General features: G+C 43.2%; 1 protein-coding gene across 1 annotated transcript in view; it reads right to left on the bottom strand.

Annotated features, from left to right (window-relative positions):
* Positions 1–608: 608 nt before the first annotated feature.
* The window catches only part of LOC119002114 (carcinoembryonic antigen-related cell adhesion molecule 21-like), a 65,496-nt gene continuing 52,733 nt past the window's right edge, over positions 609–13,371 (bottom strand). Inside the window, exon 4 of the mRNA XM_037067791.1 lies at positions 609–945. Coding sequence (XP_036923686.1) covers positions 665–945 — 281 coding nt within the window. The 3' untranslated portion in view covers positions 609–664. The remainder of the gene's footprint in view (positions 946–13,371) is intronic.

Here is a 13,371-nt window from a genome sequence, read left to right as displayed (position 1 = left end):
GGGGTCCTCTTCTCCAAGAGATGCCAAAACATTGATGAGATGAAACTTAACTCTGTAAAGTATGAGGGCATTTCTAATTCTGAGGGCATCGGTTTTAACTAGGACATTTGAGCTAAAGCCTTGGTTTTGTTACTAAAGTTTCCAATTATATTTTAATAACCAAAAGAATAGAAATGTCCTGAACTCATACTAACAATTTTATTGATATACAAATAAGAATATTGAAGTGAATTTAGAAATCTTTTGAAGGACCTCAAAGAGAAAGACTGAGAGTAGTGTTGGTCCTCATGTGGGTGTCCTCTTGTCCATCCCCATTGTCTACAACAGGGCACCGGTGCCTCCACATGTGTGCACGGAGAAGAGACGGAGCCCAAATTCTCTAAGAGCTTCACCTGATTCCATTGGTTATCACATGACCCCTGGTCATCCTCTGAGGGACACAATGTCACCTCCACTGTGATTATGGTACACATGTGACCAAACTAAGGGGATGCTGGTCTCAAATGTGACCTTAAATAAACAGTAATGGTAATGTGAGCTCCCATTTTTGAGTGTATACTGACTCAATGCAAATCTTTTAAGGGCTATTCACTCTCAGAACAAATCTGTTTAATGATGCAAACAATTTTATTTAGAGTTTAACAACATATTAGGGGAAAGGGGGTCACTCAGATTTCACAGTCAGCACTAGGGGTGCACTTTCAACAGATCTGATGGTGTTTGAGACTTTACACTTGTAATTCCCAGCATATTCCCTCTTGACAGGGTCTATGGTCAGGCTTCTGTGGTCCTCAGACAGCTTCATTCTCTCTGTGAGCTGCAGATTCATGCCATTGAACAACCACTGGGTAGAAATTGCATTTGAATAGCAGGTCATGACCACAGTATCTTTATTCTCTGTGACTGTGGTGTTGCTGGCTAGGAGAATGGGCATTCTCACAGGCTCTGTGGAGAAACAGAGAATATGACTGATTGAGAGTGGGCTTGGGACGTGGAGCCATGCTGCTTCCTCAGACATCTCCACCGCACACAGTCTGCAGTGAGCTATGTAAAGGTCACCAGAGTATGGTCCTAACATTTGCATGAGAACAATTGTCTAAGTTCAGGTGACAATATGTAAGGAGAGAGCTGCAACTGCCCTCTGACCTCATGTAACCTCAGGGTGATTCCTTTTTAAGAAATACATATTTTATTGATTATGCTATTATAGCCATCCTATTTTTGACCCCTTGATTCCTCACTGCCCTGCACACCCCTTACCAGCATTTCCCCAACTTAGTTTGTGTCCATGGGTTGTACATACAAGTTCTTTGGCTTCTCCATTTCTTATTCTTTTCTTAACACACCCCTGTCTGTTTTGTATTTACAAGTTATTCTTCTTACTCCCTGTACCATTCTCCAATTCCACTCCCTCCACCTCCACTGATAACCCTCCATGATAACCCAGTGGAAATCTCCATTTCTGTGATTCTGTACCCTTTCTAATTGTTTGGTTACTTTTTAATTTTTTTTGGTTTAGTTGTTAGTAGTGAGTTTGTTGTCATGTTACTGTTCATATTTTCAATGATCTTTTTCCTAGATAAGTCCCTTTAACACTTCATATAATAAGGGCTGGATGATGATGAACTCCTTTAACTTGACCTTATCTGGGAAGCACTTTTTCTCCCTCCCATTCTAAACGTTAGCTTTGCTGGATAAAGTAATCTAGGATGTAGGTCCTTTCCTTTCTTGACTTTGAATACTTTTTTCCAGCGCCTTCTTGCTTGCAAGGTTTCATCTGAGAATTCAGCTTACAGTCTGATGGGAACCCCTTTGTATATAACTGTCTCCTTTTCTCTTACTGCTTTTAAGAACGTCTCCTTATCTTTAGTCTTGGGTAATGTAATTATGATGTGCCTTAGTGTGTCCTTCCTTGGGTCCAATTTCTTTGGGATTCCTTAACTTCCTGGAAGTCTATTTCCTTTTCCAGATTGGGGAAGTTTTCCTTCATTATTTTTAAGTACGTTTTTAATTTCTTGCTCTTCCTCTTCTCCTTCTGAAACTCCTATGATTTGAATGTTGCACTGTTTAAGTTGTTCTGGAGTCACCTAATCCTCTTCTCATTTATCTGAATTCTTATTTCTTCATTCTGTCCTGGTTGAATGTTTATTTCTTCCTTCTGCTCTAAATATTTAATTCCCTTTTCTTCACGGTTGGTTTCCTGTACATTTTTCTTTATTTCACTTTGCATGGCCTTCACTTTTTCACAAGTTTTGTGAGCATACTCAATTATTTCTGTGAGCATCCTGATTATGAGCATTTCAAACTCTTAACTGATAGGTTGGGTATCTCTTTCTCACTTAGTTCTATTTTTGGAGCTGTGATCTGTTTCTTAATTTGATCAATATTTTTTTTAGTCTCAGTGTGCCTGTTACATTGTAAGGGGCAGAGCTGTAAGTATTTCCTGGATCCTGGATCCTGGATTGGACTGTCAACACAGCTGAGGATACCAGCAGCCTGGAAAAATGGGTGTGTGTTTCTTTTCCTGAGATATGGTACCCCAAATTAGGGCGGAGGAGAAGGAACCGCTGTGGGTGTCTGTGGTTATCCTAAAGTACTCTGATATTCTTGTGGGGACATCTGGTCACTACTTTAAGTCTGTACAGCTTTAAATAAACATTTTGTTTCCTTTTCACAAATCTCTGGCATTGAGAGACGTCTTTCCAATTGGCGACAGACAGACAAACCCAGTAGATATTAGTATACCGACTTTGGGAGGGGCCCCTGTTGTTCTGTAGCAGTTTTTTGGCATCCCTCGGTGGGCCAAGTATTGCCCTCTCCCTTGGACCTCTGTTCGGTGACAGTTACCTTTTACAGAAAACAAAGGAGCCAGTACTGCTAATCACATCACAGAAGAGGGATATTTACAAATAAAAAGGGCAAAAGTGGTTGGACAGGTAACACTCATCCTTGGAAGATGTAGCATGGATTTCAGGAAGTTACTTTGCAGTAAATGTTTGCCACTGGGGGCTGGTCCCACACCATCCAGAATGGTCTCCTTAAATATTGTTTTGTCAACATGAGTGTATCAACCTTTGGCGTCTTTTTTATATAAATTTTATGTATTTATCTTTAGAGGGGAAGGGAAGGAAAGAAGGAGAGAAACATCAATGCGTGGTTGCCTCTCATGAGTTCTCTGCTGGGAACTGGCCTGCAACCCAGGCATGTGCCCTGACTGGGAATCGAACCGCGATCATGTGGTCGCAGGCCCGTGCTCAATCCACTGAGCTACACCAGCCAGGGCGTACCTTTGACTTCTTATTATAGAGAATTTAAGATTCATTTGAACCTGCCAATAAAAATGTTCTGAGCTTGGGTGTTCACAGCTTTCCTCTCCTGGGAAACCTAATTCCAGGGAAGGAGCTCAACATGTGTGTGAAGATCTCATCCACGGCTGCTCAGGAAGAGGAAGGAGACTTGTGACCCTGGCTCATGTCTCACATTAGTGTTTATGCTACCAGTACCTATTGCTTATTCAGATATTTTGTTGTGTTTTTACATGTCCCTGAGTTCAATTAATATTTATAGGGCTGTTGCTGCTGAAAAACTCCAGTCCCATTTCTATTGTTGAGATACTGGTACCAGGAAGTCTCCCAGGAGGACGCCTGCTCAGCTTCAGTGTTATTCAAATACTCCTACATTTAACTTGATTTAGTTCCTAAACTGCCTACAGCAGGAATGCTCCAGAGAGGTCCTGATGTGATTGCTACAATAGGTTTATAAGGTCCCCTGCAGGTGACTTTGTGGTATTGCAGTATTTTCTTGGTCAGTAAGAAATATTGTATATGGGTGTCCAGGAGACGTTTTAATTGTTCATGTCTTGTTCATTGGTAGATTCTGTACATGTGTAATGGACTCATACTGTGAACCTACCAGGCACTGTCTGAGGCACTGGGGACATGGTAGGGGATGAAAGAGAGAATTGGACATGCTCACTGATGGTGACTTATTTACTTGACAGCTAATATTTAAAAGGCACTTGAGGATGCTTTAAGACTTTTCTTCCCAGCCAAATTATTGACCCCAATGTGCTCCTGCAACATTTTTCTGAATTTCTTTGTATTTTCACGGTTTCTGTTTTTCTTATACCCCAAATTAAATTGTTCAGAAAATTCTTTAACTGGGTACCCAGAACTAGCACTTTTTTTTTCACGGAGGTCCGACTAAACTCACCTATTGCCTGGATGTCTGCACATGTCTTCTCACCAAACTACCTGCTTGCAATCCAGCAGCTTCATAAATACTGGCTCATGTGGTGTCTAGAATATGGTAATGCTGTCCCTCCCATTGATAGAGCACTCAAGAGATGGAAAATTTTGGTTTAAGGTAAATAGTTATAAGCCTAGTAAGTAATACATATGTTAAAGTCATTGCTTAAGGAACTACAGATAAGTCCCATCTTGCCTCCTGGGAAAACAGCTGACCTCCTGGGGCACCATTAAAGATTTCCACCTGTGGACAAGTGGAGGCACCTGAGCCTTGGTGTTCCAGGGAGAGACTGACATACCTGACCTCTGGAACAGCTAAATGCCCAGGACTAGGATGTTGCTATTTCTTTCACCTAATGTTTCCTGAGTTTGAAAACCCATCACAGCACCTTGTTTATTCCCTGTTATAAAAGGCTGGCTTGAGGGTCGGGGTGTGGGCAGGAGTAAAGCAGGGGAAAGTGCTGGTGGGAAAATGGACACAACTGAATTGGAAGGTCAATTAAAAAGGAGTGGGAAAAGGCTGGTAAAAAAATGTTAAGATGCTTTCATTAGGATGCAAATCCATAGTCTTCTCAGATCTCCAGCCACCTGGTTGAAGCACCCATAAAGATTCAACCTGTTTTTGCTTATTGGGTCTGGTAGGTGACAGGCAGCCTGAATGCCAGTATCTTCTCCGGTTTCACCAACACCTTCTTTTTATTTTTTTCTCTTTTGGCTGGGCTAATCATTAAATTAACAGAGACAGATTAGCAGAAGAAAATAGTTTTCTTTATTATATGATCACAGAGAATACACACAAGCCTAAACATTCCAATGAGGCGACATTAGGTACATAAAAAAATTTAAAAAGGAGAAAAAAGAAAAAGTGGGGTTTTATATTCCAGAAGTCAGAGAGTGCTTTACAGGGAGTTGACAAGAGCAGATCCTGTATGGGAAGGAAATTATTTCTGGGAAATTCAGAATCAGTGGCACACAGGAAGTTTCTAGCCACAAATGTCTTCCAGAAGCACTTTTATTTATTTACATGTATGTAATCAATTAGCCTAAAGTGAATGCCCCTGAAGCACATTTCCAGTCTGAGTCTCTTGGTAGGAATATTGGGGGTAGGGAGGTACAACTTTTTGTTTTTATGTTTTATTTCCTAATAAATAACTTAAAATCAATACACTAAAACCAAATTTTCAGGGTTGCAAAATGATTTCCTTCAATAAATACAGATTACTCACATCTTCTCTCTCTCTCTTTTTGTTTTCAACCCGACAGTGGCTCTGCAGTTCACTCAGAGTAAAGCCAAAGTTCTGGCCAATGGCTTCTTGATTTCTAACTTCTACTCTCAGTCTTCTTTTTCTAATTTCCATATCTCTTTTTAAAAAATTTTAATGATGTTCTATTTCAGCTGTCCCAATTTTTCCCTTGTTGCCCTCTCTGCGGGTTAAACACCCACCCCACAGGCAATCCCCACCCTGTTTTCCATGTTCCTGGGTCATTTATACCTGTTCCTTGGCTACAACCTTCCCCTTCATTCCCTTTCCCCCTCCTCACACCCCTCTGGAACTGTCAGACTGTTTCTTCTCTCCTGGTGTTTGGTTCTCTTTTGCTCATTTGTTTGTTTATTAGGGTATTTTCAAAGATTTTATTTACTTATTTTTAGAAATAAGGGAAGGGAGGAAGAAAGAGGGAGAGAAATATCCAACTGTGTCTGCCTCTTCCATACCCAAAACTGAGGACCTGGTCCACAACTCAGGCATATGCCCTGAATGGAAATCAAACCAGTGGCACTTTGGTTTGCAGGCCTGATAACAGGTGCTGCCAGAGAAGGGGCAACCCTCAAAAACAGATTTGGAATGGGGTCATGAACTCAAGGTGTGTAGAAAATATTGGAGAGACATATAAGATGTCCTCACCCCTTCCCCCTCAGGTGTGAGCTGGGGGAAGGTACAAGTGCAGCAGAAACATGCAGGGCTGTTTTGTACAGCCACAGCCTTGCAGCTAATCCATGACGTGGTCATTTAGCATATCTATAGCCTTTGGCTGGCCACTTAGATATGTTAAATAGCTTTGGCCAAGCTTGGAGTCAGGGAGATAGAATTCTCCCCCTTGCAATGTAACTAAGGTCAGGTTCCCTGATTTGAAGTGCCTGTGTGGGAGCATGGAGAAGACTGGCTCCAGGACATGGGACCATACCTGCCCAAACTCACAATGGCAGCCCAGTAAACTTGGAATAATACAGGAATGCTGGCAGATGTAACTGATTATAGGAGGAGTAGAAAATGGGGGTACAGAGAGAGATTGGCATGGGGGCTTAAACCCAGACATGACAGCCTTTGGAGAGAGAGCCACAAGGCTTTGCCAGAGTGAAGACCCTCGCAGCTTTAGTAGGGGGAAACACCATGTGGCTTTAGCAGAGAATTGCCATTTGACTTTGGTGAGTAGTGAATCCCAGCCCACCTGCAGCTCTAGGGAGGAATCCATGCTGTTTTGGCCAGAGTGCAGAACCCTTTGCAGCTTTGGTAGAAGAGGCCCATGTGGCTTGGGGGTGCTTCCTTTGGCCACATGGCCTGGGAAGCAGGAGAGACTTTGTCTGGAAAATGGGTACAAAGAACTCCTTACAGTAGTCCATGAGAAGGTGCCACAAGGCTATGGATTAATTAGAGATCCTGCCTGAATGGGGCCACACAGCTGACGGTGCCAGTGGCCTGAAACACAGATGTTTGCTTCTTTTCTGGAGTTATGGTACCCGGAATTAAAGCAGCGTCTGAGGGTATCCTAAAGTGCTTTGATATTTTAATGAAGACGTTATGTCACTACTGTAAGTGTGTATAGCTTTACATAAATATTTCCTTCCCTTTCCACAAATTGCTGACATTGAGACATGTCTTTCCTATTGGTGAAGGACAATCGAGGCCAGTAGGGGGTCCTTTCAGTAATAGCATACCTCCCTTGGCGGCCTGTGTTCTGTAAGTTTTTGACGACCCAGATGGGACAATAATATTACATGGCAGGCCAACCCCCTCAGGTCTGAGACAGTGAGACTTATGAGTTTTCCCAGTCTTGAGAATTTCTTTGCACTCCTCTTGAGGGCATCGGCTGCTTAATCATACCTGGAAAGGTGTAAAGGAAATGAAACAGGGAGGGAGCAGAGATGTGAAAGTGTGTTGGGTTGAAAACTGGGTTTCTGAGTGCTGTTTTGGAATAATGGAGCTGGAATTGTGGGCAATAGCTGGGGAAGTTCCTGGCCTTTACACCATCTGTATTCTTCTTGGTTTGAATATTTGCTAGCTTTGTTGGAACTGTATGAGTGTTTCTAAACTGGTCCCTATGTGGAGCCCACTGGCTAGGATCCTAAGAGATTGGGAGAGCTACCGTGCTAAGTGGAGATACAAGAACCCCTTGACTAAGCAGTTAGTGATTTATTACTGTAATGCGGTGTGGCCAACTTATGTTTTGAGTGATGAGCTGAGATGGCCCATGAATGGTAGTTTGGATTACGGCATCATTAAACAACTGCAACAGTACTGTGGACAGTGAAAACACTGGGAGGAGCTCCACTATCTTGATGTGTTTGTACTGTGGTATAATAGCCTTTTGCCAGAGACTGAGAATCCTGTGATGGTCCAGAAGAAATTAGTGTTCTCAGAACCAGTCCCTGATAGTAGACAACAGGAGGAGAGAGAGAATGAGGAAGTACACCTCATTAATGATCTGAACCCAGGGAATGGGTGCTCTCAGGCAGGGGCAACACCAGTGGTACTGCAGCCCCTTGGGAGGTGGGGTCCGCCATGACTTTCTCCCACCATGTAGGTAGGAGAGGTCTCCACCACAGATTCCCACTCTCTGGGAATAGGCTCTGTTCACCCACTCACTGGCGGGTGGGAGGGGCCTCCTTGGCTCCCTACACCAGAGCCTAAGCCACAAGGCCCTGGCCACAACAGGTGGGTGCAGCCTGCATTTTGCCACCACCAGGCGCTGTGGCTTCAGCGACCCACCCACTGTGGATGAAGAACCACACCAGAGTCAGGACACAATCATCTCAGGTGGGCAACACTGAAGTTGGGGCTCCTTTATGATAGGTGGGAGAAACCAGAGTCAGGGCACCACCATTTTGGGTAAAATGGAGGATGGGTCATGCATGGTAGTCACCATCTTGGACGACCCGGCATACACAATTGTTGACATCTTGGACGACCCAGCATGTATGACTTTTGCCATCTTAGACACTCTGGGGGTGAATGGGTGCTGCCATCTTGGAGGTCCAACATCATGGGTGCCTCCATCTTGGATGACCTCTCATTAAGTGTGTGGCCATCGTGATGACTCAGCATGGATGGGTATCGCCATCTTGATGACCCAGCGTTGATGGACCCTGCCATCTTGGTCGACCCAGCCTCCATGGGTGCTGCCATCTTGGAACTCGACATGATGCTGGGCTAAGAGTTCTCTTCAGATTATGGGCTGTATGCTGCTGCTGTGTGGGCACTGCAGTAGTCAAGGTTCTCTGTGTAACTGGTTCTAATAGGAATGGCTCTGGTTTTTAAGATCTTTAGCTGAAATCCAAGGGTGGCCATCTGATTTATAGGGTGTTTGCAAGGTTTGAGCTTATAAAGCTGCAAGATGTCCCTGCAAAACTAGGGACTTCTAGTGGAAGGTACCTGCTGTGCTAGGGACTTTCAGCTGCCACATACTGAGTTTAAGTACTGAATTTAAGTATAGTCCTTCCCAGTGTGGGAAAGGAACCAGGACTGAAAGTGTAGAAAAGAATAGAGGGTTTGTGGATATTGCAGAAGGTCTGTGGAAGTGAGAGGTTTGGGAAGCCTGGTGGGTATCAGAAGGGAAAGGAAGATTAGAGGGTTAGTGAAATGTTGCAAAAGGATTTTAACTAAATAGTTAGATCTAGATGAGTAGAAATGTGTATAAAGGTGTGAAACTTTTAAGCCTGGAGTGAAAGAAACCTCGAGTACCTGTTTTCTGGTTTCATGAGAAAAGAGCAAATTCCTCACATTTGGTTCTGTTTCTGATCACAAACCTGTATAGTAAGACCTAGTGAAGGTCTCCCATAGCAAGTTGGGGAGAATGCCTTTGCTGCCCGGGGGGGACCCAGGAAGGGTGATTTGGGGCTGATGAGTGTTTCACCCTGAGGCAAAGCAGTATGTCTGTGCCAAGAGACCTGGGCTGAAAGAACATATCTCTGTGAGGGCACTGGTGGACACATTGGTGTGAGAGAATTCCTCTACATGTGTATTGTCCTGGAACTCTGTGTTTCGGATTTTGCTCTGTATCTGCTCTGAAAAGGAAATGGAGGATTCAAGAAAAGGTTGAAATTCACACTCCTTAGGAGAGTGAACAAGGGAAAAGATTTTCCATCACACTTTGTATTTTTCCCCCTACCTGATTGATCCCTTCAGAATTTGGCATTCTGAAGGAGTGAGTGATGGCATAAGGTTTCTTTGCATAAACCCAATAAGAACAGTCTTTAATAGTGGTTTTGTTAACCGAGACTTTGACTGGAATGTCACACCTGAAGGGTGCATATATGAGTTCTGGTCATTACTAGAAAGCCCTGAGGAACTGGGATTGACTTGTGAAGCTAGTGAAAGCCCACAAGAAAAGCTTGGTACTTTGGTTGGTTGTGCGATTCATGCCAGTCTTTTCAGGGAAGGAATGAAGGTTGCTTTCCTGAAAGATGGCTAAAAAGGAACCTGTAGGCACAATGCAGTCTCAAGAATTTGAGTGAAACGACTGGTACAGGCGAAGCCAGATGGTGGATGTGTGGGTCTGCTTCTGTGCCCTGAGGGGCAGACTGAGAAGTCAATCTGAAGGTTCCCTGTGTGAGTTCTAGCAAGGTTGACTTAAGGGTCATAAGTGATCCAGGCTCTTCTTGGTGTATTTATGCAAATGAACAGGCAAAATCAAAAGTAGGACCCGAAGTAGTCCCTGTAATAACAGTGAGGGTGATCTTAAGGAGAAAAATTGTAGTTCAAGGAAAATCACAGTGCTCAGTATTGGACATCAGAATGATGGAGCTAACTGTCTTGAAAAGTTGCTTTCATTTCAAAGTTGAAACTGGGTTTGTACCATCACCAAAGAAGTACAATCTACAGGTGCAATGACCTGTCAAATTTCCATTGTTAAATGTCATTGTAGGAAGGACCTTACAGCTGAATGTCTTCGCAAAAGACAGTCTCACAGGCACAGAGACTGGTTTGAGAATTGTTGTGTGAATTAACCTGTGTGTTCTTCTGTCTTCATAGGGCGTATGCCTAGGACCTCATTACCTGAGAGATTGGTTGCAATATAGGCCTCACTCAAGGAGCCCATCTTCATCATGGCCTCCCTGAGACTCAAAGGTTTGGCTGAAGTAAGTGGTCAGGTTAGTGAAGGGTTGAGGTGGTCTGTGGGCTTCAGTTGAGAACTAATTTTCCCTTTTCTGTCTCAATGACTTCAACAGAAAGGGCTCAGGACTCTGAAAGGAGGGAAGTCCTAATGTATTTCCCTTAGCCTGAGTGAAGTGTAGTGGACCACAAGATGTTTGGATAGCTGTAGCATGCCTTGTACACCTTCCTCCGGGTAAGCCATTCTTTACCTAAGTGCTAGCCTTGGTCATTTAGTGGTTATGATATAATTGTGCTTTCCAACCCTTTCGAAATCTGTCACCTCCATAATCTGTCATGACCAGGATGCCAATGGCCCAGTAATGCCATGTTGGGTACCACTCTGTCTTCTTTCAGGAGTTGTAACTGCCTCCCAAAGCAGAGGATGAGTGAGCAACCTCTGGAATGTGAGCCACAAGGAGACAAGCCTTTTCTCTGGTAGCAAACACTGCTTCTGCTTCATCCCCCTGCCCCCAGTGCATGGTGGGATAGTCAGAGATGGGTACGACTCCTCAGAGGAGGGGCAAACTAAGCCAGACACTATCACTTGGGAGGTGATCTTCCTCTATCTGTTTCTCTACCTGGGCAGGAGAGGCAACTAGTGAACCCAGAGAGACAGTGACTTGCATATTCCGTAGCTCCACATTCATGTACTGGTAAGCCAGGAGAAACAACTGGGGAGTGAGATAGACTGTGCAATCCAGGGTTCCAGTATGGGGATATAAAGCCTCAAAGCCTCTGACTGAAAACACCTGTGAGGGTTGAAGTAGCAGCAGGAGAAACTGCTAGCCTCACAGGATAGTTTGTTGGAAAACCCTACAGGGTCCTAGTGTATGTTCATATACAAACCCACCCACCCGAGAATCAGTACCAGAAGGGCCCAGTTTGATTCTGGGTAGCAGCAGAAGTGACCAAAAACGGCAGAGATTTCAGCAAGCAACATTATTTCCTCTTGGACTCACCACCCCCCCCCACCACACACACACTGTCACAAAGCAGCCCTGTGGTTGCTTGTCCCTGGTGAACACTTAAGGCTCTACACCTTATATGTAACAGGCTCGCCAAGAGAAAATAAAAATGTCCAAATGAAAGAACAGATCAAAGTTCCAGAAAAAATACAACTAAGTGACAAAGATATAGACAACCTATCAGATGCACAGTTCAAAACACTGGTAATTTGGATGCTCGTAGAATTCATTGTGCTCACTTGCAAAATGAAGGAACAAATAAAGGCTACCCAAAGTGAAATAAAGGAAAATGCACATGGGAACAACAGTGATGGGAAAGAAGCTTGGACTCAAATCAACTCAAAGAAGCTTTGGACTGGGAGAGAGAAAAAAACATTCAACCAGAACAGGGTGAAGAAACAAGAATTCAAAAAAAAAATAAGCACAGGCTTAGGTACATCCAGGACATCTTTAAAATTTTCAACATCCGAATCATAGGGGTGCCAGAGGAGAAAAGGAAGAGCAAGATACTGAAAAATTATTTGAACAAATAATGAAGGAGAACTTTCCCAATGTGGTTAAGAAAATAGACTTCCAGGAAGTCCAGGAAGCCGAGAGAGTCCCAAAGAAGTTGGACCCAAGGAGGAACACACCAAGGCACATCATAATTACATTTTCTAACATTAGAAATAAGGAGAGACTCCTAGAAGTAGTAAGAGAAAAGGAAAGAGTTACCTACAAAGGAGTTCCCATAAAACTAGTAGCTGATTTCTCCAAAGAAACCTCTTGGGAAAGAAGGGGCTGGAAAGAAGTATTGAAAGTCATGAAAGGCAAGGACCTACATGCAAGATTACTCTATCCAGCAAAGCTATCATTAATAATGGAAGGGCAGATCAAGTGCTTCCCAGATAAGGTCAAGTTAAAGGAGTTTATCATCATGCAGCCCACATTTTATGAAATGTTAAAGGGACTTACATAAGTAGAAGAAGATAAATAATATGAACAGTAAAATGACAACAAATTCATAGCTATTAACAACTGAACCTGAAGAAACAAACAAACAAACAAAAAACAAAAGCAAACTAAGCAAACAGCTATAACAGGACCACAATCACAGAAGTGGAGACCACATATGGGGTTATCAGTGGGGAATTGGGGGGGAATAGAGAAGGGAAAGATGGAGAGAATATGTAGCATAAATGTTCAATATAAAATAGACAAGGGGAGGTTAAGAACAGTACAGGAAATGTAGAAGCCAAAGAACTTATATGTATGACCCATGGATTTGAAATAAAGGTGGGGGAATGTGAGTGGGAGGGGGTGTGCAGAGTGGAGGGGAATAAAGGGTGAAAATGGGACAAATGTAATAGCATAATCAATAAAATACATTTTAAAAAGAAAGAAGGAAAATTAGTGAGCACCCTCAAAGAATGTAATGTAGAAAACATCAGTTCTTCCCAGAGTGATTTCTTAGTTTGGGGCAGATGTTCTCAGCGTGGCCCACAGAATACAGAGCCTTCCTGTGATCTCAGCCTTCCTGTGTGAACAGCACACACTGAGATACAGGGATTACCAGAGCGATGTCCAGTGTTGTCACAAATGCAAGAAAGGAAATTTAACATGAGGTAGTTGGGAACTGGCTCTGTTCACAGTGTGAATATCAAACACAAAATGATTTAATGTTTCACATTAAGTGGGAGTCACAATCTACCTAAGGGTTTAGGTGTTCATTCAAAAAAATATATGTCCTTTGTGGTACTTACACACTGGTTAAGATTTGTTTGAGAAAAACCATACGTCTCAGCTCTT

Source organism: Sturnira hondurensis, unplaced genomic scaffold, assembly GCF_014824575.4.
Source record: "Sturnira hondurensis isolate 20B ecotype Veracruz unplaced genomic scaffold, ASM1482457v3 Scaffold0017418, whole genome shotgun sequence".
Taxonomy (NCBI): domain Eukaryota; kingdom Metazoa; phylum Chordata; class Mammalia; order Chiroptera; family Phyllostomidae; genus Sturnira; species Sturnira hondurensis.
This window is presented reverse-complemented; position numbering and strand designations above follow the sequence as displayed.